This window comes from Tauraco erythrolophus, chromosome 5 (assembly GCF_009769465.1).
Source record: "Tauraco erythrolophus isolate bTauEry1 chromosome 5, bTauEry1.pri, whole genome shotgun sequence".
Taxonomy (NCBI): Eukaryota; Metazoa; Chordata; class Aves; order Musophagiformes; family Musophagidae; genus Tauraco; species Tauraco erythrolophus.
Window position 1 is genome coordinate 2,202,598 of NC_141469.1, and position 25,629 is coordinate 2,228,226.

At 47.1% G+C, this 25,629-nt stretch overlaps 1 protein-coding gene across 1 annotated transcript; it reads left to right on the forward strand.

Annotated features, from left to right (window-relative positions):
• Positions 1-2,046: 2,046 nt before the first annotated feature.
• Positions 2,047-24,920, forward strand: SCARB2 (scavenger receptor class B member 2). The gene is made up of 12 exons (XM_086611482.1): positions 2,047-2,192; positions 8,475-8,632; positions 12,696-12,843; positions 14,290-14,478; positions 15,501-15,592; positions 16,282-16,401; positions 17,291-17,469; positions 18,027-18,145; positions 19,731-19,804; positions 21,513-21,564; positions 22,220-22,378; positions 24,112-24,920. The coding sequence occupies exons 1-12, from the start codon at positions 2,076-2,078 to the stop codon at positions 24,151-24,153; spliced, it is 1,449 nt and encodes a 482-aa protein (XP_086467608.1). The 5' UTR covers positions 2,047-2,075; the 3' UTR covers positions 24,154-24,920.
• Positions 24,921-25,629: the final 709 nt, after the last annotated feature.

Consider the following 25,629-nt stretch of genomic DNA (forward strand, 5'->3'; position numbering starts at 1 on the left):
GCATAATATGGGTAGATTTTTAAGAGACATAAGCCAAAACACTGAGTACTCAAAACCAAAATTCTGTATAAATCATCGCTTCATCTATAAATGTTCATGCCAGGGTTTAGCTAAAGGAATTTCAGTGCTCCCGTGGGCTGCAGGAATCATTTATCTGTTGCAGCAGCAAGCCACATTTAGCCTTTGAAAAAAAAATTGTGTATCTCCCATTTAAGATATCTCAGATTACTGGAATTCCTTAAATATTCCTGCCTTATTTTATTTTCCAGGTTTTCAGTGCTTAGAGGAAACAGCATGTTCTTGAACATCATTGATAAAAAAATGCTTTATGGCTGTGAAAAGAAGTTGTGATAAAAATGGCTTTGCTTAACTGGAGAATTGCTGTCTATTCTTGTTCATCTTTATTTATCTCTGATTTAGAGACAACAGACCTGGTCAGCTTCTTACCTGCACTGGAGTGCACGCATCAGGGTATCCTTACTCGGAGCAGAAGTCAAAGAGCAATTAAACCACTTTAGGTGAGAAAATAAAGAGGTTTACACTTGGCTGCTTCAGCAGCCATGGAACATATGTTTAATGCGCTGCAGGAGGGGGCATCAGCTTGTCAAAATTGTCACTACAGCTGGCCCCCACCAAAGGCCAATATTTTATGGTGTAAGGGAAGGTTTGTGGTTTCAGAGAGATAATTCCCATGGATGATTTTTTTTCCCGGGGGGAGCACAATCAATGTTTTGATATTGACATTAAATTAGCCTTCAAAACTGGATTCTAATTATTTACTCTGTTGCTTGCTTTTTGGAGAGATGATGGTGAAACAGAGCTAAGAACACCAATTTGGAGTGGGAATCTAAATCAAAACAAGCTGCCAGAACAATCGTTTTTATTTTTTTTAGCTGCATGGGAGGGACCACAAAAATTCTAGTTTTCCAAACAGCTGCAAAATGTGACCTCATAACCTTTTGTAAACTAAAAAAAGGCACATAGTGACATAATGCTGTTACTGCAATTACAGTTACAGGAGGCAGTGTTCATCAAGGAAAATGCTTCAGTCCATCTTAGCAGGAAATCCACCTGATAGTCTACTTGCTCTCTTCCAGGGAAAGCATCATTTGGACCCAGCTGATGGTGGCAAGCTGGAGAGGGAACTGACTCCTGACTTTGGGAATGCTGGTGCTGCCGCCAGCTTGGTTACGGTTCTGGGACAGGAGCCCTGTATGGCAGAGGCTTTTCTTCTTTCTCTGCAATAGAAGGCTGTGGTGGAAAGCAATTAGCACAAATTCCATGGCTGGGAAAGCCCCTGTCGCAGGTGGCCTTCCTTTTGATAGCAGTGCAGCAGGCTGCCATTATGGGGGCAAGCTGGAGTGGCAGTGCCCACTGTCTTTCAAAGGAGAGGGGCTTTGGACAAGGTGTGTAGTGACAGACACAGGGCAATGGATTTAAACTGCAAGAGGGGAGGTTGTGATGGGATATAACGAAGAAATTTTTCACTCAGAGGGTGGTGAGGCACTGGCACAGGTTGCCCAGAGAAGCTGTGGCTGCCCCATCCCTGGCAGTGTTCAAGGCCAGGTTGGATGGGGGTTTGGGCAACCTGGTGTAGTGGAGGGTGTCCCTGCCCATGGTGGCAGCGGGGGGTTGGAATGAGATTATCTTTGAGGTCCCTTCCAACCCAACCCATTCCGTGATTCCATGATCCTATGCTATGTGTACCTCAATTTATTTCGTAGGAGTGACCCAGCTCAGCAGGAGCCGAACCGCGCTGAATCACGGCAGGATCTCATCCCTGCGAAGCTCAATTCATCCCAGAGCCACTTCGCCTTCCCGACAAGCTTCTCCCCACTCACCCCGCTGAAGCAGACCTGCTTTTCCGCTGCTTTTTCCAGAAAACCTTTCCGAGACGCCTGCTGCACCCACCGCCCCGCCACCAGACGGCAGGATCCGGCCCCGGGACGCCCCTCGGCGCCGGCGGCTCCTCCCGGCCCGGCGGCGGGCGGAGCGAGGCGGCCGCCCGCCCCCTCCCTGCGCCCGGCCCGGAGCCTCGGCGGCGGCGGCGGACGCGTCTCTCGGCGGCAGCAGCCATGAAGTCGCTGTGCCTCGTCACCGTGGGGGTCTTGGCCATGACGCTGCTCATCGCCAGCATCTCCTTGCTGGTGGCACACGTCTTCCAAAGAGTGGTGGACCTGCAGGTGAAGCAGGTGAGAGCACGGCCCGATTCCCACCCCCAGTCCCTCCTGCGCGGTTTCTTCTTTCCCAAAATAACCCTTCGAGGGAGGGAGGAGGCGGGCGGGTGGCGTTTTTTGGCTCTCCCCTTGTACCACCTGCGGTTGGGTGAGGGCAGGAGCATCCCTGGGCAGTGAACCCCCCCTTGCCCTGCACCACCCGCAAAGGCTGGGGCTCCGGATGGAGCTCAGGCTGCGCTGGCCTGGGCTGGGTAACAATTGAGTAAATAGGAGTGAAAATCAGCTCTGTTGAGGCAGCTTTACTGGTTGCGGGGCCGTAGCTGTAGTGAGGAGCCCTCTCCACCGCACAAGGTGGGCAGGGGACACCTAAAGCCCCCCTCCTGTTTTCCCATCCCTATCCTAGATTTCTTGCAGCTTTCATACAGCAGCCTGTTCTGCTGCTCCATTTAGTGTTTCCTCTGGAGCACAGCCAGAGGTGCTGTGGGCTGAAAGACATGGTACACCCAGGCTGGGTGATGACAGACTTTACATCCTGTTGTTACAGGCTGCTTGTAGCAGGCTTTGGGGACACCCATCCTGGCATTGTTGTGAATGCAGAGCCCTTCACTGTTTGTGGTCTGCCCAAGCTTTTGTTCTTCTCTCTTAGCAGCTCTTTGCATTTATCTGGTGGTCCAGTGAGAAGGATGAACTATGTTAGTGTTAGTAACTGCCTTAAAATACCTGTGAAGCATGTAAATGGACAACTATTTATCTACTTGGTCTGAGGATTATCATCCTCTCTGTTATTCTGACAGAGAAACCAAGAGCACTAACAGGTGAAGTGATTTGACCAGTGCTATTGTGTAACTGGTGACCAAAATCTGGTGATCCCCTGTGATGTCCTAACCAATGTACTGTTCTTTTTTTGGGGGTATTGACGGGGAGCATCTCCTACCATAGAAGCTGTGTTGTCTTTAAGTTCAATCAGTTTGGTTTAGCGAGCGCAATCTTAGGGTGGCAGTTAGCTTAAAGCAAGCTGTGACACTTGGCAGCGTGCCTGTAAGCTTCAGGGGATAGCCAAAAACCAAAAGGCTACTGTAGCTTAAGCTGTTGTGCAGGCTGCCAGTGTGGCAGCTGCTCTTCAGGAACTGCTGGTACAGCTACTCCTACCACGTTTGTTCTCAGGGATGTGCCTCTGCCATGCTGGAGCACAGCATGGGTAATGAGTAGTTGGTTCTGAAGTCATTTGATGGTCAGCCCATATGTTTTCTAGGCAGCCTGAAAGCCAGATGTGGCGTGATGGGAGTGTTCATGTACATGCAAAGCAAGCTGGCTGAGTACAGCTTGGCATGCACAGGCATGCACGCATGGGCACCTACAGTTCCATCTCTTGGGTCTCTCTGGAAAGAAGGCTCTCATCCTCTGCATCACAGCAGAAGTTCTAGTTTCAAGGCTATTTCGTGCTCTTACCAAAAGAGCAGTAGGGTAAAAAAGAAAAATGGTTTGGCTGGAGAGTGTAGGACTGTGAGGAATTAGGCGTGATCCTCCTTACGCGTATTATCTGTGAGCTACACGCTCCTTACCCGTAATGGTTGATTACGTAAGAGTAAATTGGTGTTCGCTCAGCAGGGCTTTTAGTAATAGTAATGCAGGATAAAGTTTCCAGAGCTCAGTCTTCTCCTGCTTGCTGCTCTTCAGCTCGTGCTAGCATACGTCTGGATTGCACAGAATCCAACATCCTGCCCCCCGCGCTAGCCACTGGCTCCCTCCTGGCCTTCTCCGCGAGCCACACGGGCAAACTGCAGAAATACAGCTTTCGGCCCCAAAGCAGCGTGCTCCCAGTCACTGCTGATTCCACTGCTTTTCACGTGCACTTTAGCCCATGTGAGCTTTTGCTCGTTTGTGTGTAGTCTAGAAAGTTGCTGTCTCTTGTGTAACTGTGTATGCAGCTTAGAAAATCTTGTGCAAATAGGCAAAGCTCAATTTGCCTTCGAAAAGTGGCAAGACTTGAGCTTTACCAGCTCTCAGCAGTCTGGGGCATTGGACATCAAATGCTATCTCGGTGCTGTGGCCCTTCTCAGCCTCCTCAACCTCCCTGTCAGTGGAGGAGTTACAGAAGGGGCAGAGGTTGCCCTTACAACATGTAGTTGGTATTCCTTTGAGGGCTTTCCAGCAGTCCTGAAACAGCTGACTTCGAGTGAAGAGCTGTCTCAACTGCATCTGAAATGGAAGACTGCATTTTGGAGGAGCTGAAGCACCTGTGTGTCCACACCCAGGACTTGTGAACCACTGAGGATGGGTCAGCTTTCAGCAGGGGTTTGGTGTGCTCCATCCTTTCAAGCCAAGGGGTGTGGGAAAAGTGGGAATCCAGCCCGGCGTCAGACTTCACATCCCCTGGAAAGCAGCAGGCAGATGTGTAGCGACAAGGACGGTGGGAACACCTTTCCTGGAAGGCATTCAAATCTTGTCTACTTATACTCTGTCGTATTTGCCAGCCTGTTTGGCTTTTTGGGAGTTAGACTGCCATGCCACATCAGATGCCTAACTTGTCCAATATCTGTTTGTTGTCAGCACCTGATTCTCCATCGCAGAAGGGCAAAAAATCCTGTAATGACCAAGAATAGATGAGCTGCCCACAGGAGAAAGGCCTTCCCAGCTGCTAGCAGCGTTTGCCCTGTGCTATATGTTGCTTTCGTGCTTCCGTATGCAGTTTGTGAAGGTAACAACCTTTGATCAAGGCACCTAATTCCAAACTTGGGCAATCAGTGCTTTACCTCAAGTGCTTGCTTTATTCCCCACACCTGACACTAGTAATTTTAGAAAAAGCTTAGTTTTCGAACCCCTTGAAATTTCACTGGCTTTTTGTTGCCAGCCATTTCTAGAGCTGGATTGTCTGGAGAGTTTAGGACCCGAAAGGACAGGGAGAATATTTTGTCCCTTCATTTAGTTTATTTATCAGTCTTTTGTTGCTGTTGTTGTTTAAGGGGAAGTTGAAGAGCTCTCAGCACAGTTTAGTGTGGAGGCTTAGTTGAAGCATCTGTTGAGACGCTCCTTTTGAAGAGACCGTTCCCAAGGTGCAGAGTCAGAGTAAGTTTGCTCATGTTGGTTTGAAAGCTTACCCCATCACTTGTCTTCAAAGATGCAATGAAATTCTGTCATAGATGAAGGCATCAAACTGTGTCTTGGAATTAGAACATTTTGCAGTTTCGGGGGGGAAAAATTAAATTTAATTTTATGTGTAGGTTCCCAAAATATTCAGTACTATTTCCCACCCCCATGACCGCAGCCAATAACAGTTGCGTTTGGGAGAGGAAGCTTTTTTTCTTTCCATTGTCTGAAGCATGGTCAAGACAAGGAGACATGAAAGAAAGAGCTAGCTGGAAGTTCAGGACTGGCATGATAAATCAAGTCAGTGGGAAGCTTGGGTACGCTTGAAATGAGTGTGGACTCCACTTGGAAAGGAGAACTCGTGCTGTGCGTCGGCGTGAAGACAGGAGATGCTATTATCCATGGGTTTTGGGTTGTGGTTTTGCAGTAGGTACACCCTTGCACCTCCCTGAGACAGGATCTCCGAGTCTGAGGCCCCTCCACGCTCCTGCCTGCAGGACTAGCATCTGACTTGAGATTTCGGAATAATTTTGTCTCTTGCATATCAATATACCAAGAGGAAAGGTCTGATTCTCTGGCCTTACGCAGTACAGCAGCAGTAACTACAGTGGAAGTATCTCCCACATACTTGAGGTTAAAGAGCAGTCCTGTAGTCTGCTAAGTCACAGCTGCCCAACCTAGTAGTGAACCCAAAACAAAAAAACAAGCAATCCCAGTTGTATAAGATCACTTCTGCAGGGGATCTGAACAGTGTCCTGCAGATCCCCTTAAAAAATTCACCAGACAACTTTGTTTCACTGTCCTTCTGCTCTGTAGCCCATCTCCCAGGGGACCACTTAGGATTTCAAAATCTCCGGAGCCTGTATTTAAACTGCCTGCCACAGAAAAGCTCCTTTATTTCCTTCTTATTAATGCTCCTTCTGTGTCATCTGGTGCACGTGTATATCTAGAGAGCGTGGTAGAAACCCGTGTTATGTTTAGTGATGCTACAGTCTTGTTGGGGAGCTTCTTGTTTTCAGTTAGCTCAGGCCACGTCCCCTGTCCCCCTGCACATGATAAATGTGACCCCTCTGTCATAAAGGATACACAGGAGACTAAATCTGGACTGAATACGATCAGAGTGCACTTTTAGCCTGAGTAATAATCTCTCATTTTAGTTGTTTCATACGAGAAACATTTAAGCAGTAGATAGGTGTCCTGAATATGCTTAGTAGTTGTTAGGGAACAGTTCAAATTCCTAGATATGGGTGGTTAAGGTCACGACAGGCAATAGTTACTCTATTTATCAGTGTCAAGCTTATTGTTTTTCATGCACGTGAGAGATGTGAGTTTTAAACAACTTAGGGAGGGAAAAAACGTCAGTAGTTCACTACACCACCACCTCTGAAATGCTTGAGTTTGTAATGTGGTTATGTGCAGATGGAGAAAAGCTGTCACCATCATCTGTAGATGTCTTAAATGCATTGCTGTCTCACTCCCAGCCCTTTGTGGTGGCATCGTGGGAACGGTATGCCTGATTGGAGGGGATTTTTGGCTCCTGATCCTACAAACCAACTTCAGGAGGGCTCTTGTCTGAATACAGGGATGAGCCTCCTTAGCACAGATGGGAAGAAAACAGGATGAAAAGCATCAGGCTATGCAGACAATGATACCTATGAGGTGCTGGTAGTTCCAAGGAAATGCACAAAGCTCCTGAAGCACATCTAAAATATTTTTGGGATTTGTGGCGTGCACAGAGTATGTGGTTTGAAATTCTCAGGGGAAGGTGGTCTGCAACTGCAAAGTGCTACGAGCTGGGTTGGCTTTCATGGCTTTTCATTCTGTCATCCCCAACTCCTGCCAGTGAGTTTTTCTTTGAAACAGTCTTCTCTTGATCTACTCATGCAAAATGAAAATCTACACGGAGAGAAACCAGCTCCTTAAGTGGGAAGGCCAGGAACGAGTCCCGAGGCAACTGTGGCTGATAAAGTTGAGACCTCAAGAACAGTAATCAAGAAATGGCAGCTGTCCAGTCTGCCCTGCTTTGGAGCTTGCACTTACAATATTTGCCTTGTTTTCTCCGAAGAATAAAAAGAGCAATTGTTGATGAGGCCCATTTAATTGCAAATTATTCCCCTCCTCCCCTTCTTATGCCTACAGGTGTTATGGTTTTCCATGATATAGTTTTATTTTGTGCTTCTTTCTGAAAATTTTATTCTGCAAGCCAAATTAACTAGCCACCAGTGTTGTAACTACATGAACACCCTTCATTTTGTTTGTGTTGATGGTGATGCTTTTATAGCTGGGGTGAATTTTATCTAAAATGGAATGGCAATAAAATGGGCGGTTGAGACCTGTATTATCTGTTTCTAATGGAGCCACATACAGGTATGGGTGCAACTTTCCTTGTAACATGTATATGCTGCTATGTAAAGGAATTACTCATTCATTTCTTAAGTGCTTTTGCCATAAAATAATGATTTATAGCTTTTCTTTTGTACGTTCACGTTCTTTTGGTTACAAAATAGACTGAGAGTCCATGAATCTGCAGATACATGCACACTCATTGCTATAGGAAAGTAATTGAGGACAGGGGGTGAAGAATCTTGGCCTTATTCAGAGACCTCAGAAAGGCACGAGTCCTCGTACACCTATGTGAAAGCCATTTCTGCCACTTCCAGGTTTCCCTCACAGGCCACTGAAAAACAAACTCTTAATTACTTTGGAGACAGCGTCTCACAGCTGTACTGTATTTTGACCTTCTGAGGCAAAGAAATCAGAAAGAAAAGGGATCTAAACTTCTTTTCTGGCCTCCCTTAGGACCTCTTGGCCCTCCCATTGTTGCGTTCCACTTTTAGCTGCAGTGTTGGCATGTTTCGTGGTACCTGACACCAGGTCAGGTTTTTGCTGATGCGGGGAACGCCACAGGATCGCTGCGTAATAGCTGATATTTTCCCTCTGGAAAATGTCAGGCAGAAGTGTTTGTGGGAAGAAGTAAAACAACAAACCCAACAAACGTTTGCCCCTAACCCGCGAGCCGGTGCAGCACGTCTCACCTTGTTGATGTTTAGTGACAGGCTTCCAAGTCAAACATAGCTATAATTATTTGCAGAATTGGGGTCTCGAGTCCTGTTGCCTGTGCTGGTTGTGAGGGCACAGAATGCCTCTCTTTGCTGTAAATATCATCCAGCATCTGTCACTAACGGCTCATCTGTCTTTCTCTTGTTTCAGGGAACAGTATTGAAAAATGGCACGGAAACCTTTGAAGCCTGGGAGGATCCTCCTCCACCAGTCTACATGCAGTTCTACTTTTTTAATGTGACAAATCCTTTAGAAGTGCTTCAAGGCGATACTCCTCTTGTAGAGGAAATAGGGCCGTACACCTACAGGTAGGACCGTTTCACTATTTTCACATTTCACTAAACCTGTTGTGTGTGAGGAAGCCAAAAAGTGGGATCCAAAACGCTTTGGATCCCGTTCTAAGAGAAAACCTAACTGTTCATGTGTGAGTACAAGTTTATTCAGGGGAGCACGGTCATACGCCACCCAGACAGTACGTCCAGACTGACGTTTGGAGAACCTGCCATCAGCTTCAGATTAAGCAAGTGACTTCTATCAGATTTTGGGCAAGGTTTTGCTTGTCTGCTGCTGTTCCTCAGCTGCTGAACACAGAGGAAGTTGTTTCCACGTTGGCCTACTGTCTTATGAGGGCAAAGACAGTGACTGGTTGGGGGATGTTTGATAGTCTGGGGAGAGGAGTGTTGCGTAAAAGTGTGATTCATGTGTTCACTTAGAACTTAGCTCCTAGCTGAAGTTGCACAATTCATGCCTGTAAAAGTACGGCCAGAAAACCAGTTCGAGAGTGGTACTTCCTCAGCCAACCCTGACTGTAAAATCTACTTGGATTCAGACATATCTACTGTTTTTACAGATAGTGGACTTACTAAGGCCACGTGCAGTGTTGGAGCTTATCCAGCCCCTTGAACTCCCCTGCGTGGTAATGGCCACACACTGAGCAGTCTGAGCCCGCTGCACCTGGAGAGATTTTCAAGTCACCTTACAAATGCCTTTTCCTTTGAAGCTTTATTCTGCTCTGCTGCATGCAGCAGTGTAAACCAGGAGCAGTCCTGGAGCAGGAAGGTCTTGGAAGTCATGGAGGTACGAGAGCCGTGGCAGAAAGGCTGATTTCTCATTGTCAGTCTCACTTCTGGTCACGGATGCTCGTTCAGACCGAGCGCTGGCTCAGTGCCAGAAGGGGTTGTCTTTACCTACAGTGCAAAATGATCAGAATCGGGTTGTTAGCATTGGAAAAAAGCAGTACTAGAATAAAAGGGAGAGTCTTGGCGGTAGCCTTGGTCTCTGCAGTATGTCTTGCCTTTCTTTCCTCCTGCACCTCAGCTTTGCTTCACCCTCTGCCGTCCATCTTTTCCCCCCTCGCCTCTGCATCTCAGCCTTGGCAAACTACGTGTGGTACTTTGGCAAAACACCTCGTGTTAGATAAACCAGGAGAGCTAGAAGAAAGATGCATAAGCTTTCAAGTTCCCAAGCTTTTCTCCTGCTCTCTGTAGTATAATCTGATAATTAGTCAGTAGTGCCTTCTGTCTGTCAGGAAGAAATAGGCCAGCTCTAGGTGTAGTATTGCTACACGAAACCATGCAGGCCCACGCTCTTCTGCACCCTGGTACTCCATCCCCTTTATTTCCTTCTTTTTTTCCCTTTCCTTAGCCCCAAGTGTCTCATGGGTGTCACGCACAGCCCGGTTTGTCAAGCTGCGCCTTATCTGCGCCGGAGCTCGGTGGCACCAGCAGGGCTGGTGGTGCAGCCGGCTGGGTTGGTCCATGCCCGAGGAGAAGCTCAGCCTGAGCTGCTGGTTTGTGGCTTGCTGGAAGAGCTTTCCCCGGCCACGCTCGCCGCAGGCTGGCTGTCAGCCGGTCGGGCAACGCGGGCTCTGCCCGAGTCGTTCCTTGCGGTGCGAGGGAGGGCGGCTGCGCATTCCAGCGCTGCGTGGTTCGCTTCTGGCTTCCTTGGTGAGCCCCGTTTTGACGTGTCCCAACAGGATTCGGTTGTGCTGTGCTCCGTCTGGTAGAAGAAAGAGCAAAGTTAGGAAGTGGAGGGCTCTTTTCCAGCGGATTGTTTAACCCTTGCCTAGCTGTCGCCGCTGACTGTACCAGACTGCCAGCGGTGGGGGCAGAAAGAGAGGAGGGGTGTGGGAGGAGATGGAGAAGGGAGGGATGTTGCCAACACATGACACTCAAGCCAGAGAAAAAACACCAAGTTTGTCTCTCAGGCCCCATGTAGGTAAGTGTTAAAGACTTGTTTGGGTTTAGCGTGCGGCAGAAGGCCTGAAGTGCCTTGACATGAGGTGCATGGCTCGGTGTTTTGATAAAACAGGATACTGGGGAGAAAGGCTGGAAGTGAACTGGCCCAGACAAGCAGAGGAAAAAAATCTAATCACACAATCATGGAATGTTAGGGATTGGAAGGGACCTCAAAGGATCATCTAGTCCAATCCCCCTGCCAGAGCAGGACCACCTAGATCAGATCACACAAGAACGTGTCCAGGCGGGTTTGGAACATCTCCAGAGAAGGAGACTCCACAACCTCTCTGGGCAGCCTGTTCCAGTGTTCTGTTACCCTTACTGGGAAGAAGTTCTTCCTCATCTTTAAGTGGAACCTCCTCTGTTCCAGTTTATATCCATTTCCCCTTGTCCTATCATTGGATGCCACTGAGAAGAGCCTGGCTCCATCCTCATGGCAGTCACCCTTTCCATATTTATAAACATTACTGAGGTCCCCCCTCAGTCTCCTCTTCTTCAAGCTAAAGAGACCCAGCTCCCTCAGCCTTTCCTCAGAAGGGAGATGCTCCACTCCCTCAATCATCTTTGTGGCCCTGGTACTGATAGAGGGCAGGTGAGACTGGTTATATTGATAACAGAGGTTAAATTCATAATTTAACCAACATACATTGTAAATCCATTTAGCACAGAGGCAGATTCTGTAACAAGAACGTGGTAGTGCTTGTGTTTTTAAATCATGGAAGCTGCATTTGCAGCATTTAAATAATTAATTACCAAGTGCAAGCTGCTGATCTGCCCAAGCCTGCTGAGTTCTAAAGAATCTCCTTTGGTCTTGCGCACATTTATCGCTTTTTGTCTCTAACATCTGAGATCCTCCAACTCCTATCCCTAATCAGGGAGTATTATTTTCTTCTCTGACCCTTCTAGAGTTTGAGAGGCTTCTCAGGTTCTAACTCTGGCCTATTTTAGGGAAGGCACTTCACAACTATCCGTTCCCATCCCCTTGTATAAAGTAGATGGCTGTATCAGAGGCTCTGGCCAAATCAAGCCCTAAGTGTTGCCGGACCAAAACGTTCCTAGGTGGTAGGGATATCCTGAAGAGTGATAGATACACTGTTTGTGTAAGGAAGATGGGAGATGGTTGGTTTCTAACCAGAACAGTTTCACGGGCCTTTACAGTTTTCCTTAAATTTAAAAGACTGAACCAGAGCAATACAGCCTGTCACGAAGCTGCACTGATGGATCTAGTGCAGCCAGGATGGGACCTAGGCTCCGAAATGAATGGGAAAACATCATAGCACAGGGTGCACAGCCTGAGCCAGCCAGCTCTGCGGAATTTTATGTTTCTTGTTTGTAAAATGGTAGTGGGCAACAGGCCGAATTATGGTTATGACATGCGTTTCAGGGTAGTTAAGATGTGACTTCCTCCTCAGGCCAGCAGGTAACATTTGCAGTTTCTTGCCAATTGCACTTGTTTGTCAGAAGTCCTGAGTTTTATGCTGCTTGTCTGAGTGCTTAGACAGTAACAGTACCAGCTTTCCAGGCCGTCAGTAGTTCATGGAAAAAATTCTGTTGAATTTCTCTTGTGTCCGGGATTCCTGCCTGAGAATTAAAGGAGATGAGCTAAAATAAGGCTTGTTCTGTGGTCCTGTCACCTGAAGTCCTAGTGCAAAGTACTTTGAAGCCAGCAGAAATATTCTGGTAGGTTCTTAGGACGGGTTAATGAGACTTACGTGGAGCTTACATCTTATTCTGCCTGGGAGTGAATTTTGCCTGCAGCGAAGAGGCAAAAGTTTGGTTTTTCAAATTGTACTTCAAGGGCAGCCTCATATATAGTGCCTGTAAATCCTGCTGTACTGAATGAAATTGTTGTCTTTCCTTGGAGGTTTTTAAAGATGAGGCAAAAATATAAACTACAACTCAAGTGTAGGGTGGCATTTTTGGAAGGCCCATGCGAGGTCTGATTCAGCTTACACTGAGGCAGAGGGGCCTTCTGTTGCTGACAGCAGCAGTAGCAGAAATGAATCTCCTCCTAAGGAACTGAAAATCCCACCCTCCATGTGCTTAAAGCAGTAGGAGAGCCCTAAGTCAGCTGAAGTTAGTGCTGTGTGTACTTGTTTAACTCGCTTACAGAACATACTCTCTTGTTCCGCAGAGAATACAGGCCAAGAGTGCACGTTCAGTTTTTGGACAACGGTACCAAAGTATCTGCTCTGAATCCAAAGACGTATGTATTTGAACCTCAGAAGTCAGTCGGAGACCCTGAAGTGGACCTGGTTAGAACAGTTAATATTCCTGCAGTGGTGAGTTCTCGTTCATTTCTGCTTGGAAATCATCCTAACACAACTAGTGGCTTGTTGCTTCAAACTGTCTCTCCCTTCGTGGTGGACAAACATGACTGAAGAACGAGGGAGGCACCTTATGTCCGGGGCAGGTAACTGCATTCAGTTTTGGTTTGGAATGCTGAGGGTTATTTGGTGATGGTCCTCCCTCGCCGTATGCCTCTGTGGAGTTAGTGGCTCACTCTTGTGCTGGGAGCACTTCAGAGCTGAGCAGAAATCAGGCTTGGTGGGTTTCCATGAGGAAGCGAAGCTAGGGAATTAGTGATGCGTAGGAGGAACTGACTTTTGAATGAGAAAGTTTGGGATGCTTGGCGTTGTTTTTTGTCCAAATTGCAAGAATTGCCTCGAAGTGCATCTCAAACTGGAGAAAGAAAACGACAGCAGAGGAGTTTCAGATACAGCCGAATGAAAAGGTGCTCTCAGAATAAAATTGAAGTTAAAACCTGCACTTCCAAACTGTGTTAGGTGCAAGTACTCTGCAAAAAAAAGTCTCATTTTGGTGATCAGAGGCAGACCATTATTTTTGGTCTCATAGAGGGATGGTATGAGAACAAGCAGACCTAAAGCTGTCACACCTTCCAAAGGAACTTGCACTGTGCTAAAATACTTGTTGGTTGTGTAATGAAGCCTTTACTTCCTGTGCTAGTTTAATGGACTTCAATTACAGGCTACATTCATTTCTACTTTTCCCTCAGCATTTCCAAAATGTCTTGTCTGATTTTATGAATGAATACCTAAATGCACTGTAGGTAGTGGTAGACAGGACTCAGCTTACTAAAAGTTGCAAACAGTGCAGTGACTGCATTTACAATTCCTCCCAGGCGTTTGAGGGGTGACAAGTATTATCTCTTGTTGTGGTTTCTGCCTGTGATGTGCTGTAACAGGCAATACTAGAAAAACTACAGGTTGGTTTGCCCAAGCAATATTCCCTTCTTTTGTTTTTGCTTTTTTAAAGACATGTCACTTGTCAGCTAGAAAGGAAATAAATTTTGATGTTGTTTGTATTTTGGAGAAATGACTCTCTTTTAAAAATGGCAAGTAGAAATTCCTAAGGGCGGAATTGAAAGGACATCTCCAGCTCTAATATAGTTGTGAAATTCAGGCTGTTTAGAAAGCAGTTTTGCACTTTTTTCTTAAAATCCATTCTTAAGACTATGGCAGTTAATGGGACGCAACAGCGCTGGTTGTGTGCCAGTGCCAGGCTGAACAGGGATCTGCAAGACCACGTCCCTGTGGGAGAAAAGCTGAAGAAGGTTACTTGGTACAAGTAGGAATAAGGAAACTGAAAGTACAGTTGAAACACGTGCAGTGCTGAAAGGTGCCTGTGTGCCTCTGAGTGTATGCAGCTGGTGTCATTGATTCTGCAAGAAATCTAACCGTCGCTCCCTTGTTTCGATCCCCTGGCAGACTGCGATGGAGTGGACCAGGTCAACCCCTTTCCAGTTTGCCACGGAGGTGCTGCTGCTCCTGTACCAAGAATCCCTGTTCACCCTCCACACGGTTCATGAGTTACTGTGGGGCTACAAAGACAGGCTCCTGTCAGCCATTCACCTGTTGCATCCAGAGGTCGACCCAGTATTTGGTTTCTTTCATAAGGTAACAGAGATGCAAGTCTTGGTGATGCTTTAGGTGGGGAGTGATGTCATTGCTGCAGTTTGGGCTGTCATCGCCAGCCAGTTGGGAAGGATGTGCTCGGACCGCCGCCGGGAGGCAGGCTGTAGGGATAGCAAAAGGTTTCCAAAAGGAGGCCACGAAGATGATCTGAGGGCTGGAGCACCTCTGCTATGAAGACAGGCTGAGAGAGTTGGGGCTGTTCAGACTGGAGAAGAGAAGGCTCCGGGGTGATCTTATTGCAGCCTTCCAGTACCTAAAGGGGCTACAGGAAAGCTGGAGAGGGACTTTTTACAAGGGCGTGTAGTGATAGGACAAGGGTTGATGGCTTTAAACTGAAAGAGGGGAGATTTGATTAGATCTGAGGAAGAAATTTTTCACATTGAGGGTGGTGAGGCACTGGAACAGGTTGCCCAGAGAAGCTGTGGCTGCCCCATCCCTGGAAGTGTTCAAGGCCAGGTTGGATGAGGCTTTGTGCAACCTGGTGTAATGGAGGGTGTCCCTGCCCATGGCAGGGGAGTTGGAATGAGATGATCTTTGAGGTCCCTTCCAACCCAAACCATTCTATGATTCCCTTTCCAGTTTGGCTGTATCTGGGCACTGGCTGTTTTATCTGACTTCTCTTTATCAGGTGTGCATAAGCTTTCCAAGGGGGGATATAAACCATTCCACTGTGGCCCACGCTCGCTTGAATAACAGGGGCTTTGTGGGGCCGGTTGTGCAAACTACTGGAAAAAATTCCTGACTGATTTCCTTAGTTACGGCTTGAAATTGCCTGTTATTTCTGTGCTGGAGCCATTGCTGGCTCCCACAGTGTTTCGGGTTGCACGTCTTTTTCGACTGTGGGGACTTCTTGTTTCTTGGAAATCATACCTCAGGGGCAGTCCATCACTCCTAGAGTGGGTTTTGAAGTGATGACTGCTTAAACTCCTGCCACCCCATTGTAGTTACCAGCCAGGTGTTAGAGAATGAGTGCAGTCATTAACAACTCCTCTGTCTGCTTCCAGATGAATGGAACCGATGACGGAGAATATGTTTTCCTAAGTGGGGAAACGAGCTACCTTAACTTCTCAAGGATTGTGGAATGGAAAGGCAAAGAGTAAGTTTTTCAGTGTGGTGTGGCCTCTCGCAAAATCTGCACCTGCTCACATTTTGGATGAACATAAGCTCTGTTTATAAAAAAAAAAGAGGAGTCCTTTTATTCTGAAGATGATGGTAGCTCTTAGCAGCTGTAGCTTCAGAGCAGCCCCCAGTATTTTGGCACGTGGCATGTAACGATGAAAGGAAGACAGCCCCGGCGCTCGGAGAGCAGGCTGCTGTGAGTACTCACCTCGGAATCCCTGACTGCCCCGTGGCAGAGGTGACCCTCTCTCTGCTCCCTCCTCTAGGACACTCATCTCAGCCACCTGCGGGGACAGTATTGCTGCATCCACACAGGCAGTGTTCCCAGACATCTCGTGCCTGGGTATCCAACACTTCTTTGGGCAGCACGTTACGAGGAAGCCAAAGTGGAACTACCTAAAGCCTCCCCCTCCCATGAAACAACACGCCTGCTAGCAATTACTTACATGGGAGCAACTTGAGCAGCTGTGTTCTTGCTTGTCTGGTGCCAGTTTAAAAACATGTAATTTAAACCCATTTTAATCCCCTTTTTTGCTAGCAGAGCTGAGGCAAGAGGAGATAGCGCTGTACAGGTCTGATTGTTGTTCCCTTAGACCGTGAGCTGGCATCTCCTGACCACCGCTCCAAGATCTTTTAACCCTTGCTCTTTTGCTTTGTTTTCTTCAGGTCATTGAGCTGGTGGACAACAGAGAAATGTAACATGATCAACGGAACAGACGGGACGTCCTTTCACCCACTAATTAGCAAAGATGAGAACATTTATATCTTTTCGTCTGATTTCTGCAGGTAGGGAGAAGAAAAGGTCACTCAGACTTTAAAGCGGAGCCTTCACGTCCGTTCCTCTTAAGGTTTGGTGTTAGGCTGGTGGTTGTCCTCCCGTGATTTTTTTAGCAGTATGAGTGCTCTGCATTTATTCATGGTATGAAGGATGAGATAGTTACACCAAGAAAACATCGATCTGCATCAAGTTAAGGATGTGCCATTTCAAAAGAAAGATAAAGTGGAAATTTGGGAGATGACTGGCAAGACGAACTGGCCTGCCTTGCAAGGCTAGTAATGAGGGGAATGGAAGGATTTATATGAACCTTGTCTGAAGCTTCTTTCCTCCAAAATCTTCCTCTGTTCCTTGCTTTTTTAGAGAACCCAAATTGCCCTCTTGAGAGAGTCATGACTTGACGTCATGCTGTTTGAAATACAAGGTGCAGAAAATTTTGGTGTTTCCTTTGTTATGTTCCACCTTGTCTCCTCCCTTGCCCATTTCCTTATCTGTGAAGAACAAACCCCATCTGAAATTGTCTGTTGAAATCAATACAGATGTGTGTTATGCTAAATTCAGGACTTATCTAATTGTTCTGTCTTCCACGGCTGTGTTCCTTTCCTCGTCCCCTCATGTGATAACAACATGGGGACCGGAGGAGACCCTGACACGCTGAAGACAGGCATCAGTGTCCCTGTAGCAGCACAGTTGGCACGAGATTGTCTGTTTTGTGCAGCAGCAGAATGATGAGTTGTGTGTTTGCTCATCAAAAGCCCAGCGGATTTCATGCAGAATGGGCTTGAACCAAACCTCTGGCTTACTGCAAGCTTAAGTTGATATGCAGGCATCCGCAAAGAGATATCTGCAGCAGGTGTGCTCAAGACTAACAAGTCTGAGTCTGGCTTTTCTTCCTTGCAGATCTCTCTACCTGGTGTACGACAGCTCAGGAAGTGTGGCAGGCATCCCAACCTACCGCTTCGTGCCCTCTGCTATGGTGTTTGCCAACACGACGGTGAACCCGGACAACGCTGGGTTCTGCGTGCCGCCAGGAAACTGCCCCGGCACCGGTGTCCTCAACGTCAGCATCTGCAAGCAAGGTGTGTTAACAGGTGTTGGAAACAGGCTGGAGGGACATCAGTGGGGACCACATTTCTCCTTCCTATCTGAAATAGATGAGGACAGTCTGGTGAGGCCTGTGGGGTGACGATTGTGCTGGGTGAGACTGGCCACCAACAAGTGATCGTTTGGTTGTAAAATGCAGTAGTGCTCTGAGGGGATGTTCTGTCAGGTGCTGTCTGCTCCAGCCATGATTTAAATCGAGGATTCCGAAGAAAGTACCAGGGTCCATACTGAACAGCTTGGGCATTTATCCTCTGGTCTTAGCCAGGCAGCTGTCACATCTGAGTAGCTGAATGAAAACAGTGCAAGAGACCAGCGTGCAAGCTTGAGACGTGAAGCCATGCTGATGCTGCCCAAGGGAAAATTTGGCTTGTTCTGAAGACAGAGAGTCAGAGTGTTCATTCTGTAGCTCCAGAATGAACTTTTCCTTGCACTGTGAATGGCACAGTGGGATGAGTTTTGAGGTCCTCAAAGACTTCCCCGAATCCTGCTCTGCCTTTTTTAGGTGGTGACTTTCCATGTTTTCACATTCCAGGTGCTCCGATATTTCTCTCAGCTCCACACTTTTACCAAGCAGATGAAAAGTTTGTAGAGGACATAGAGGGCATGCATCCAAAAAAGGAATATCATGAGACGTTCCTGGACATCAATCCTGTAAGTACAACCTTTTTTGAAGGATTATATACTTGAATCGAAGCACGTGAGTTTAGGTCACCTTCTTGGGTGGTGTGTATCTACATAGTCCCATTGACCTCAAGGAAGCTGTGCTAGTTTATGTGGAACTGATCTACTTACACATGCTTATATAGAGCAAGCTTTACTGGATAGCACGATTTAAAATAGTTTACCCAGTGTACCTGTGCAATTAGAGATGCCATCAGACCGGTAATGATGAGATGAAGGGGTTAAAATATTGCTTTGAAGTAGATGGGACTACTTTTCCTCTTCACTCTGCCATCCCAACCATTTCAGAGTTACTTTTGACTGTGTGTTCCCCAAGCTGAAGGAGATAGGTATGTGGACCAAGAGAGCAAGTCAACTAAGATTCGATAAATATAGGCAGCACAGAATCAGGAGAGCAGAGATACAGAAGTGTGATGATTCTGTCTTTCATGAAATTTTACGGAGCTGTTGGTACTCTCACCGGGAAATGTTGGAAATTAAGGGAGCTCACAATTGATGGTCTGTGGTTTGCCCCCCAAGCGGGATGGGGAGATCATCAGGAGGGTAAAAGTGAGGAAACTCAGGCTGAGATGAAGATGCTTTAATGAGGTGGGGGGGGAAGAAACAAAGAGAAACAAAGCTAAGAAAATCAAGTGATGACAAAAAAAATCCCACTTGGTCACCACCAGCCAGTCCTCAAGCACTGACAAATTTCCCCCCCAGTTTTTCATCACTAAGCATGATGTCATAGGGTATGGGATATACCCTGGGCTGGCTTGGGTCCGTTGTCCTGTCTGTGCCCCCTCCCAGCGTCTTACCCGCCCCCAGCCTACTCACTGGAGAAATGGAAAAGGTCTTCAGGCTGTGTAAGCACTTTTCAGCAACATCTAGAATGTTTATGTGTCACCAACGCTGTTTTCATCACAATTCCAAAACATAGTCTGAAACCAGCTACTATAAAGAAAATGAGTTCTATGCCAGCTAAAACCAGTACAACACTGATCTCGACATGCACACCTCGGAGTGTAGGTCGAGGGAAAGGGCAAAATCCTGACCTACCTAGTTCACAGGAACAGAGTCCTCTGACTCATCAAGCTGTTCTGCGTAGCTTGAGGAGGAGGAAATGGTTCAGTTGCTCTCTTGAGGTCTAGTGCCTGTGCTACCTGGTGTCTGCTTTGGTGCCAGGTTCTTCCCGTGACCCTGCTCCGACTTAGCCAGCTTTTTTGTACTCCCATGAAACGAGCTCTGCGCCTCCCCCTTCCCACCCACTCTCCAGTTTTGCTGCTCGAATGAGGTCTGGAAGAAAGGGGATCTACCTGTAGCCCCAGTCTAAGTTTGCACAGCACACTGGCCCCCTTATCTCTGTTGCAGCCTCTTCACGTCTCCTTAATTAAGAGGCAGACTGGAATGTAGGGATATGAGTTACAGGAGTATCTTGGCAAAGGGAAATAAATAATAACCCTGAGTGGGTCTTGGCTCGCCTTGCCAAGTCCACACCAGTGTAAATAACAGGTTGTGTTCTCCCAGTTCCTATGATTTGTTTTTTTTTTTTACACTGGTTTCTTTTGTCCTGCAGCTGACAGGGCTTGTCCTGCAAGCAGCCAAGCGGATGCAGATCAATGTTCACGTCAGAAAATTACCTGAATTTTTGTAAGTGTTCTCTGCTGCCGGGTGGGTATCTCCCATCCGATTGGATGTTTCCAAATAAGCTTGTCTGCAGTGTTTAGATGGAATATTGGTTGGACAGAGGAACTAAAAGAGAGAGAGAAGGCCAGTGACATCGCAATTAGAAGTGGCAGTAACCTCTCTTCTCACAGATCAAGTAGATTTTACAGTTTCTTCTGCAGAGTGAAGACTAATCAAGACAAGAGAGATGTTCTGGACAGGTTCCTTGCCATCCTTGTGGTGGCATCAGTCATACCACGCTGGTTTGTGCCCTCAGTGGAGTGCAGCTGGAGCTCGGAGAGTGGCTGCTCACCGCTGCTCGGAGGTGCCGTCCTCCTCGTCACGGCTTTTAGGGGGCAAAAATCTTGCAGTTACCATAATTTCTCTCCCGTGAAAACCAAGTGAGAAGGCATGACGCCAGACAGGGCTGCCCGTGCCTTTCCCAACAAGCACAAAAAGTAGACCAGGTGGTATGTCTCACAACAGCCCTCAGGTTTTATCCAAACTCAGGAGAGAGGGCTCATGTGATGAGTTGGAGTGACTGCATTGGCAGGAGAAAGAAAAATCTTTGCGCTGCAACTGTGGCAGTCAGAACAACCCTGCAGATGGGAGCAGGGAACAGTCCCGAGCACGGTGTCAGTGAAACGCCCCGTTTTTGCTTTGTTGCACGTGGGTTCTGCCTGGTTTTCCGGGTGTTGCAGCTCGAGAGGGATGTCCCCAAACTGCAGCTCAGTTATGCAAAAATACTGTTCCCTTCATTGAATTATAGAATCATCTGGTTGGAAGAGACCCTCAAGATCATCGAGTCCAACCATTCACCCGGCACTGTCAGCGTCCCTAAACCATGTTCCTCAACACCAAATCCACACGGTTTTTAAACACCTCCAGGGATGGGGTCTCCACCACCTCCCTGGGCAGCCTGTTCCAATACTTCACAACCCTCTCTGGAAAGAAATTCTTCCTGCTATCTAACCTAAATTTCCCCTGGCGTAACTAAATCATGTGTCTTTCTGACATTTCTATTTACTTAGCACCAATGCTGTGCGTAGCTGTTCTCCCCACTCAGCTGCGGAGCTGATGTTCATTGGCACAGCTTTGTTACACACTGCAACTAAAAACCAAGGATTTCATCTGCCCCATCCTTTTGGGAGAGTCGGTGACGTTTCCTCACCGTAGCCCCACCTCGTCTCCTGGTGCCCGGGAGCTGTTACGTGAGCACAACTCACGCAGAAACTGTTATTTCGTGCGTGCCAAACGTTGGATTTTTGCTGCTGTGCACATGTTGCTTGCACAATAGATTCTGTGTTTTACAAATACGAGTGACCTTCAACACGGGCTTGGTTTAGCATTCCTGCTGGGTGGCACAGATCTGGAATTCAGTCGGTTATTAATGAGCCTCTTAGGGATCCCTCCCTTTCTCCCCCCACGGAGTCCCCAAATACGCCATTGCTCCCAAAACAGAATTTATTATCCATCTTGGAGGCTGAGATTGTTCTACTCCAGCGGGGAGGTGAAAACTGGTAATAAAAAGGAACAGCCCAGAGGTTTTTTTAGGGACAATTTCCTCATTCGTTGTTCTATAATAATAATATAAAAATATATATAATAATATTATCATTACTATAATCTGTCTTCAGAACCCTCCAGTTGAAAAGTTGCAAACCAATAAATTTTTATTGTTTTTTTCACACAGTGAAACAGGCAACATCCGAACGCTGATCTTCCCGGTTATGTATATAAACGAGGTAAATATTTTTATTATTTCTTTGCAGCATTATGGTGTGTTTATGTTTGCAAACATCCTGTCTTTGAGCTAGCCAGAAAAGAAAACACTGCTTTTCTTGTTTCGTACAGTAACAGGTAGGAAGCTGCTGCTCTTTCTTCACTGACATCTTCCTGCTGGTTGTAGACTGTAGCGTTAAGCTGGGCCCTGCAAAACACTCCCAGTCAGCCAGTCCTTTTACTTCCAAAGTTACTGGCCTCAAGGAACAGGATTGCTCAGATGGGGAGGCGGGAGTTCACAAGATGACTCCTTTTTTTGAGTTGTCTTCTGTGAATGTTCCTGGGCTGCAGCTGGATCACTGAGTTAACTGGATTCAGGGAGGACTCTGGGAGGGCTAGTTTACATGTTTTACACCATTATTCCAGGCCTGTATTATTCCATTCCTAAACTGAGAGTTCGAAATCACTACTTGCTTTCGAAACGCAGACAGATGATCTCTCTGGCTATGCCAGGAGAGCTAAGAAATATTAGAGGGAAAATATACCCAGAAGCAATGAAGTGGAGGTGGAGAATTGTGGGTGTGTTGTTTCTCTGCCCTTCCCAAAAGGAAAGCAGTCTTGGATACAGGAAGAACAGAAATAAATCCTTCTTTTCTTCTTTGTCTCTCTCTGCCCCAGAGTGTTCTGATTGACGAAGAATCTGCCAGCAGACTCAAGCACGTCCTGCTGGAAGCCAGTGTTGTAACTGCAATCCCCTTCGTAATCATGGTTCTAGGAATTGTTTTTGGGATTATTTTTACTGTGCTCGTGTGCAGGTCCCGGGGAGTAAGTGAAGAGGTAAGTAGCATTTGAATTTGCCCTTGCTTCCTCTGCATCTGCCTGGATTTGGTTTTCTTTTGGTTGATTTGACCTGTTCATTGTCTTCCTGCACACAAACGTTTTTATGTGTTGTTTCTGTTTAAAATGACCTTTTCAGGGAAGGGAAGTTTTGATAGACTCAGAATAAATTCATCAAAGCAAAGGAATGGAGGTAATATGAGAAACACGGTAAGGCAGGTTCTATCTTCTGTGCCTAATTCCCTTGCCAACAGTAGTAAAAAAAAAAAAAAAAAAAAAATCAGCCTGTCTAGAGGACCCTGAAGGATAAGATGCAAAAAGTCCACCGTGTTCGATGGGCAGACTTGGTCAGCAACTAAACGACTGTTCTCAGCAGAAACCACTGTGTTGTGCCAGTTGATGATTTTTCAGAATCGTAATGCAAATTTGCGACCAAAGAACAGACCGACTTTACAGACGACAGCACGCAGAAGTTTAGTCCCGACAGTTCTAGTCTCTACTTCTATTTATAACAAGTTCTCCCCCAAAATGACACGCTGGCATTCAGGTTGCTAGTCACGCTGAAAGCTGGTGCCAGAATTTCACCCTAATGGACACAGATGAGACAAATTATGGATCCCTTGGTTAGAGAAATACACTGGGTACTCTAGTAGGCTGTTTTCTCCTGGTAGTTGCTGTGGACTTAGCATGGTCTTGCTCGTATGATGTTTCCCAAATACTTTCTAACGGTGTGAAGAAGCCCCTCATGCCTTACCAAGCACTCAGCCACACTGCGTGTGCTTTGCCCGAGTCGGTGGGACCCATCTGGTCAGCGGGTCCCGTTGCCATCACGTCTCCAGTGGGACTATGGATGTGCTGGCAGTGGCAGCGGTGGCAGCACTTGGGCAATGAGGTTTCCAGCCTCCTTTCCTTGACCAGTGGCTCTGAGCAGCTGCTCTTTGGCTCTCTTGGCTTTGTTCTCGCTGTGCTCTCTGGGTACCCAGGAGGCCTTTCACGAGCAGATGCTCTCAGGCCTGTACTTCAGGTTCCTTTACAGCAGAGACTGGCCAGAGAAGTTGTAGATGCCCCATCCCTGCAAGTGTTCAAGGCCAGGTTGGATGAGGCTTTGAGCAACCTGGTGTAGTGGAGGGTGTCCCTGCCCATGGCAGGGGGGTTGGAACTAGGTGGTCTTTGAGGTCCCTTCCAACTCAAACCATTCCATGATTCTGTGATTCTTTTTCCTTTGAGCTTTTGAGCCTGCCTGTGTTACCAGCAGGCTGAGCAGGAGAGTCAAAACTGTCCCATTGCCTGAGGCCCCTGTCCCAGGCGTTCCTGCCTCACCCTAGCCGTATAGCTTTACACCAGCTCTCTTGGATGCTCTTGAACACTGCACAGGGATTAAAATGACAAAGGCACACCTAAATTCCATGTTTTCTCTACATACTGCAAAGAAAATTAATTCAGTTGGTCACAGCTCTCCTTGTGATCTGCCTCCCCTCCCATCGGGGCGGTTATGGCCTTCTGTCATCTGCAAGGTGGTACAGTGAGCCCAAGGTCCCTGCCCAAGCTGCCACCCACCCTCTGGCACTTTTTTAGTGCAGTGCTGGTTCTCTTACAGGAAACTGTGCCTAGAAGTAGAAGCCAAGAGCTTTTTTCTTTTCCTATTTGGAGTCTCAGCAATGCAGCTTCCCCACTGTGGAAGCTCTCTTATGTGCCACGTTTAACTTTGCTGCCTTGTGTTTTTTTTCTTTCAGAGCACTGAAGATGAACGGTCCCCACTCATCAGGACATCTTAGTAGATATTCTTTACCATGTGAGCTTGGAGAACAAACTATTAGAGCTGACCTAATGCCAACTACCACTGCCCAGCGTTGTCCACTGTGGAGGAACGACCGTGTCAAGTACAAATTTGTGTGGTATAGAGACGGAAGAGAATCTGCACCGTCATCCAGAGAGGAGACTTTTCTTACCCACTAAGTTACAACTTGGAAACTGCGTTTTGAAACGGCTTGAGACCCTGCTTTTTTCAACCCTGCACTCTCTTTGTACCTGCACTGACAGCCACAGACCATCGTAACCACTCTATCAGCGCAAATAAAATGGCCTGGTTCCTTGCAGGAACAACACGGGGGAAAACTGGCAAACGGCCTTAGGAGGGTGGGCTGCCTTCTTGCAACAGAGCAGGCTCCTGGGAGCACCCATGGACAACGCACAGCTCTGCTGTAGGCCACGTGTAGTCTTTTCTGTCAAGTGTTGCGCACTACTTGCTACCATTATGCACTGACTGTATTCTTCATGTCGTTGGTCCTTGAAAAACTGGTTTGGACAACTAAGCCAAAACACTGAGTGAAACGTCGTTAAGCGTCTGTAGTTACCAGTTAAAAAGAAGACAATGATTTGAAATCTTTTCCCTGCAGAGCTCTTAACTCCTCTAACTCCGCACAGGATCCCATCGCATGTTAACAATGCGTTTATCCTTAAAGGGTTTGGAGTTATTTTCCTTAGCTTCCAACCTCAACAGGACGTTGGTGAAGGGTACAAAAATGGTGTTCTTATTTGTCTGGTGTTTGTGACACAGTTACCAGCTGCGTGGTTTAACTTGAGTGCAGACTTGGGAGTTGCATTTGTTGTTGAGGATAAAAGCACACCTCTGTGTGTTAAGGTTTGTACAGGGCCTTGAGAAGTCACAACAGTGTTTTTTTTTACTTTGTCCAGTGGAGACTTGTTTTAAAAATCACAAAAGTACTTTTTTCCCCAATTAAAAGAATATTCTCATGGAGAAGTATTTCCATTAGAGATAGTGAAACATATTTTAAAAATGTGGTGTTGTCTTCTAAATAGAAGCACTGGTTTTTGCATTGGTTGGGTTTGGGGTTTTTTTCCTAACTGGTGATGTGTTCAACAGTTTGGTTAAGCTGGAGGCAGCTCCAAGCGGGAACTTTTATGCTAACTGCAATGATTTAGTATCTGTATTGGCTACAGCACCTGGCACAGCCCAGGCTCCTCACAGTGTTGCAGTTGCATTTTTGCCTCTTCCACGTGTTTGGCATCAGCCGAAGGCTGGAGCTGGTGTCCCAGACCTTGGCTGAGGAGCAGGACTCCGGTTGGACATGTGCCTGCCTGTTTCCATGAAAACTGCAAGCTCAGGGAAGGAGAAACTCCTCGCAGCTTCCTGCAGTGAGTCTCCAAAGAGCTGGTCTGGAGCAACCTCTCTCTTCGTGTCACCTCTTATGTGTGTCCCCCTCCCAAAATCCTGCTCTGTGGGCAGCGAG

Bases quoted from the DNA above. Each gene is read 5' to 3' on its own strand.
- SCARB2 (XM_086611482.1), top strand. From the start codon at position 2,076: ATGAAGTCGCTGTGCCTCGTCACCGTGGGGGTCTTGGCCATGACGCTG. The intron at 8,633-12,695 runs GTAGGACCGTTT...CTTGTTCCGCAG, and splicing joins ATAGGGCCGTACACCTACAG to AGAATACAGGCCAAGAGTGC. The intron at 15,593-16,281 runs GTAAGTTTTTCA...TGTTTTCTTCAG, and splicing joins GTGGAATGGAAAGGCAAAGA to GTCATTGAGCTGGTGGACAA.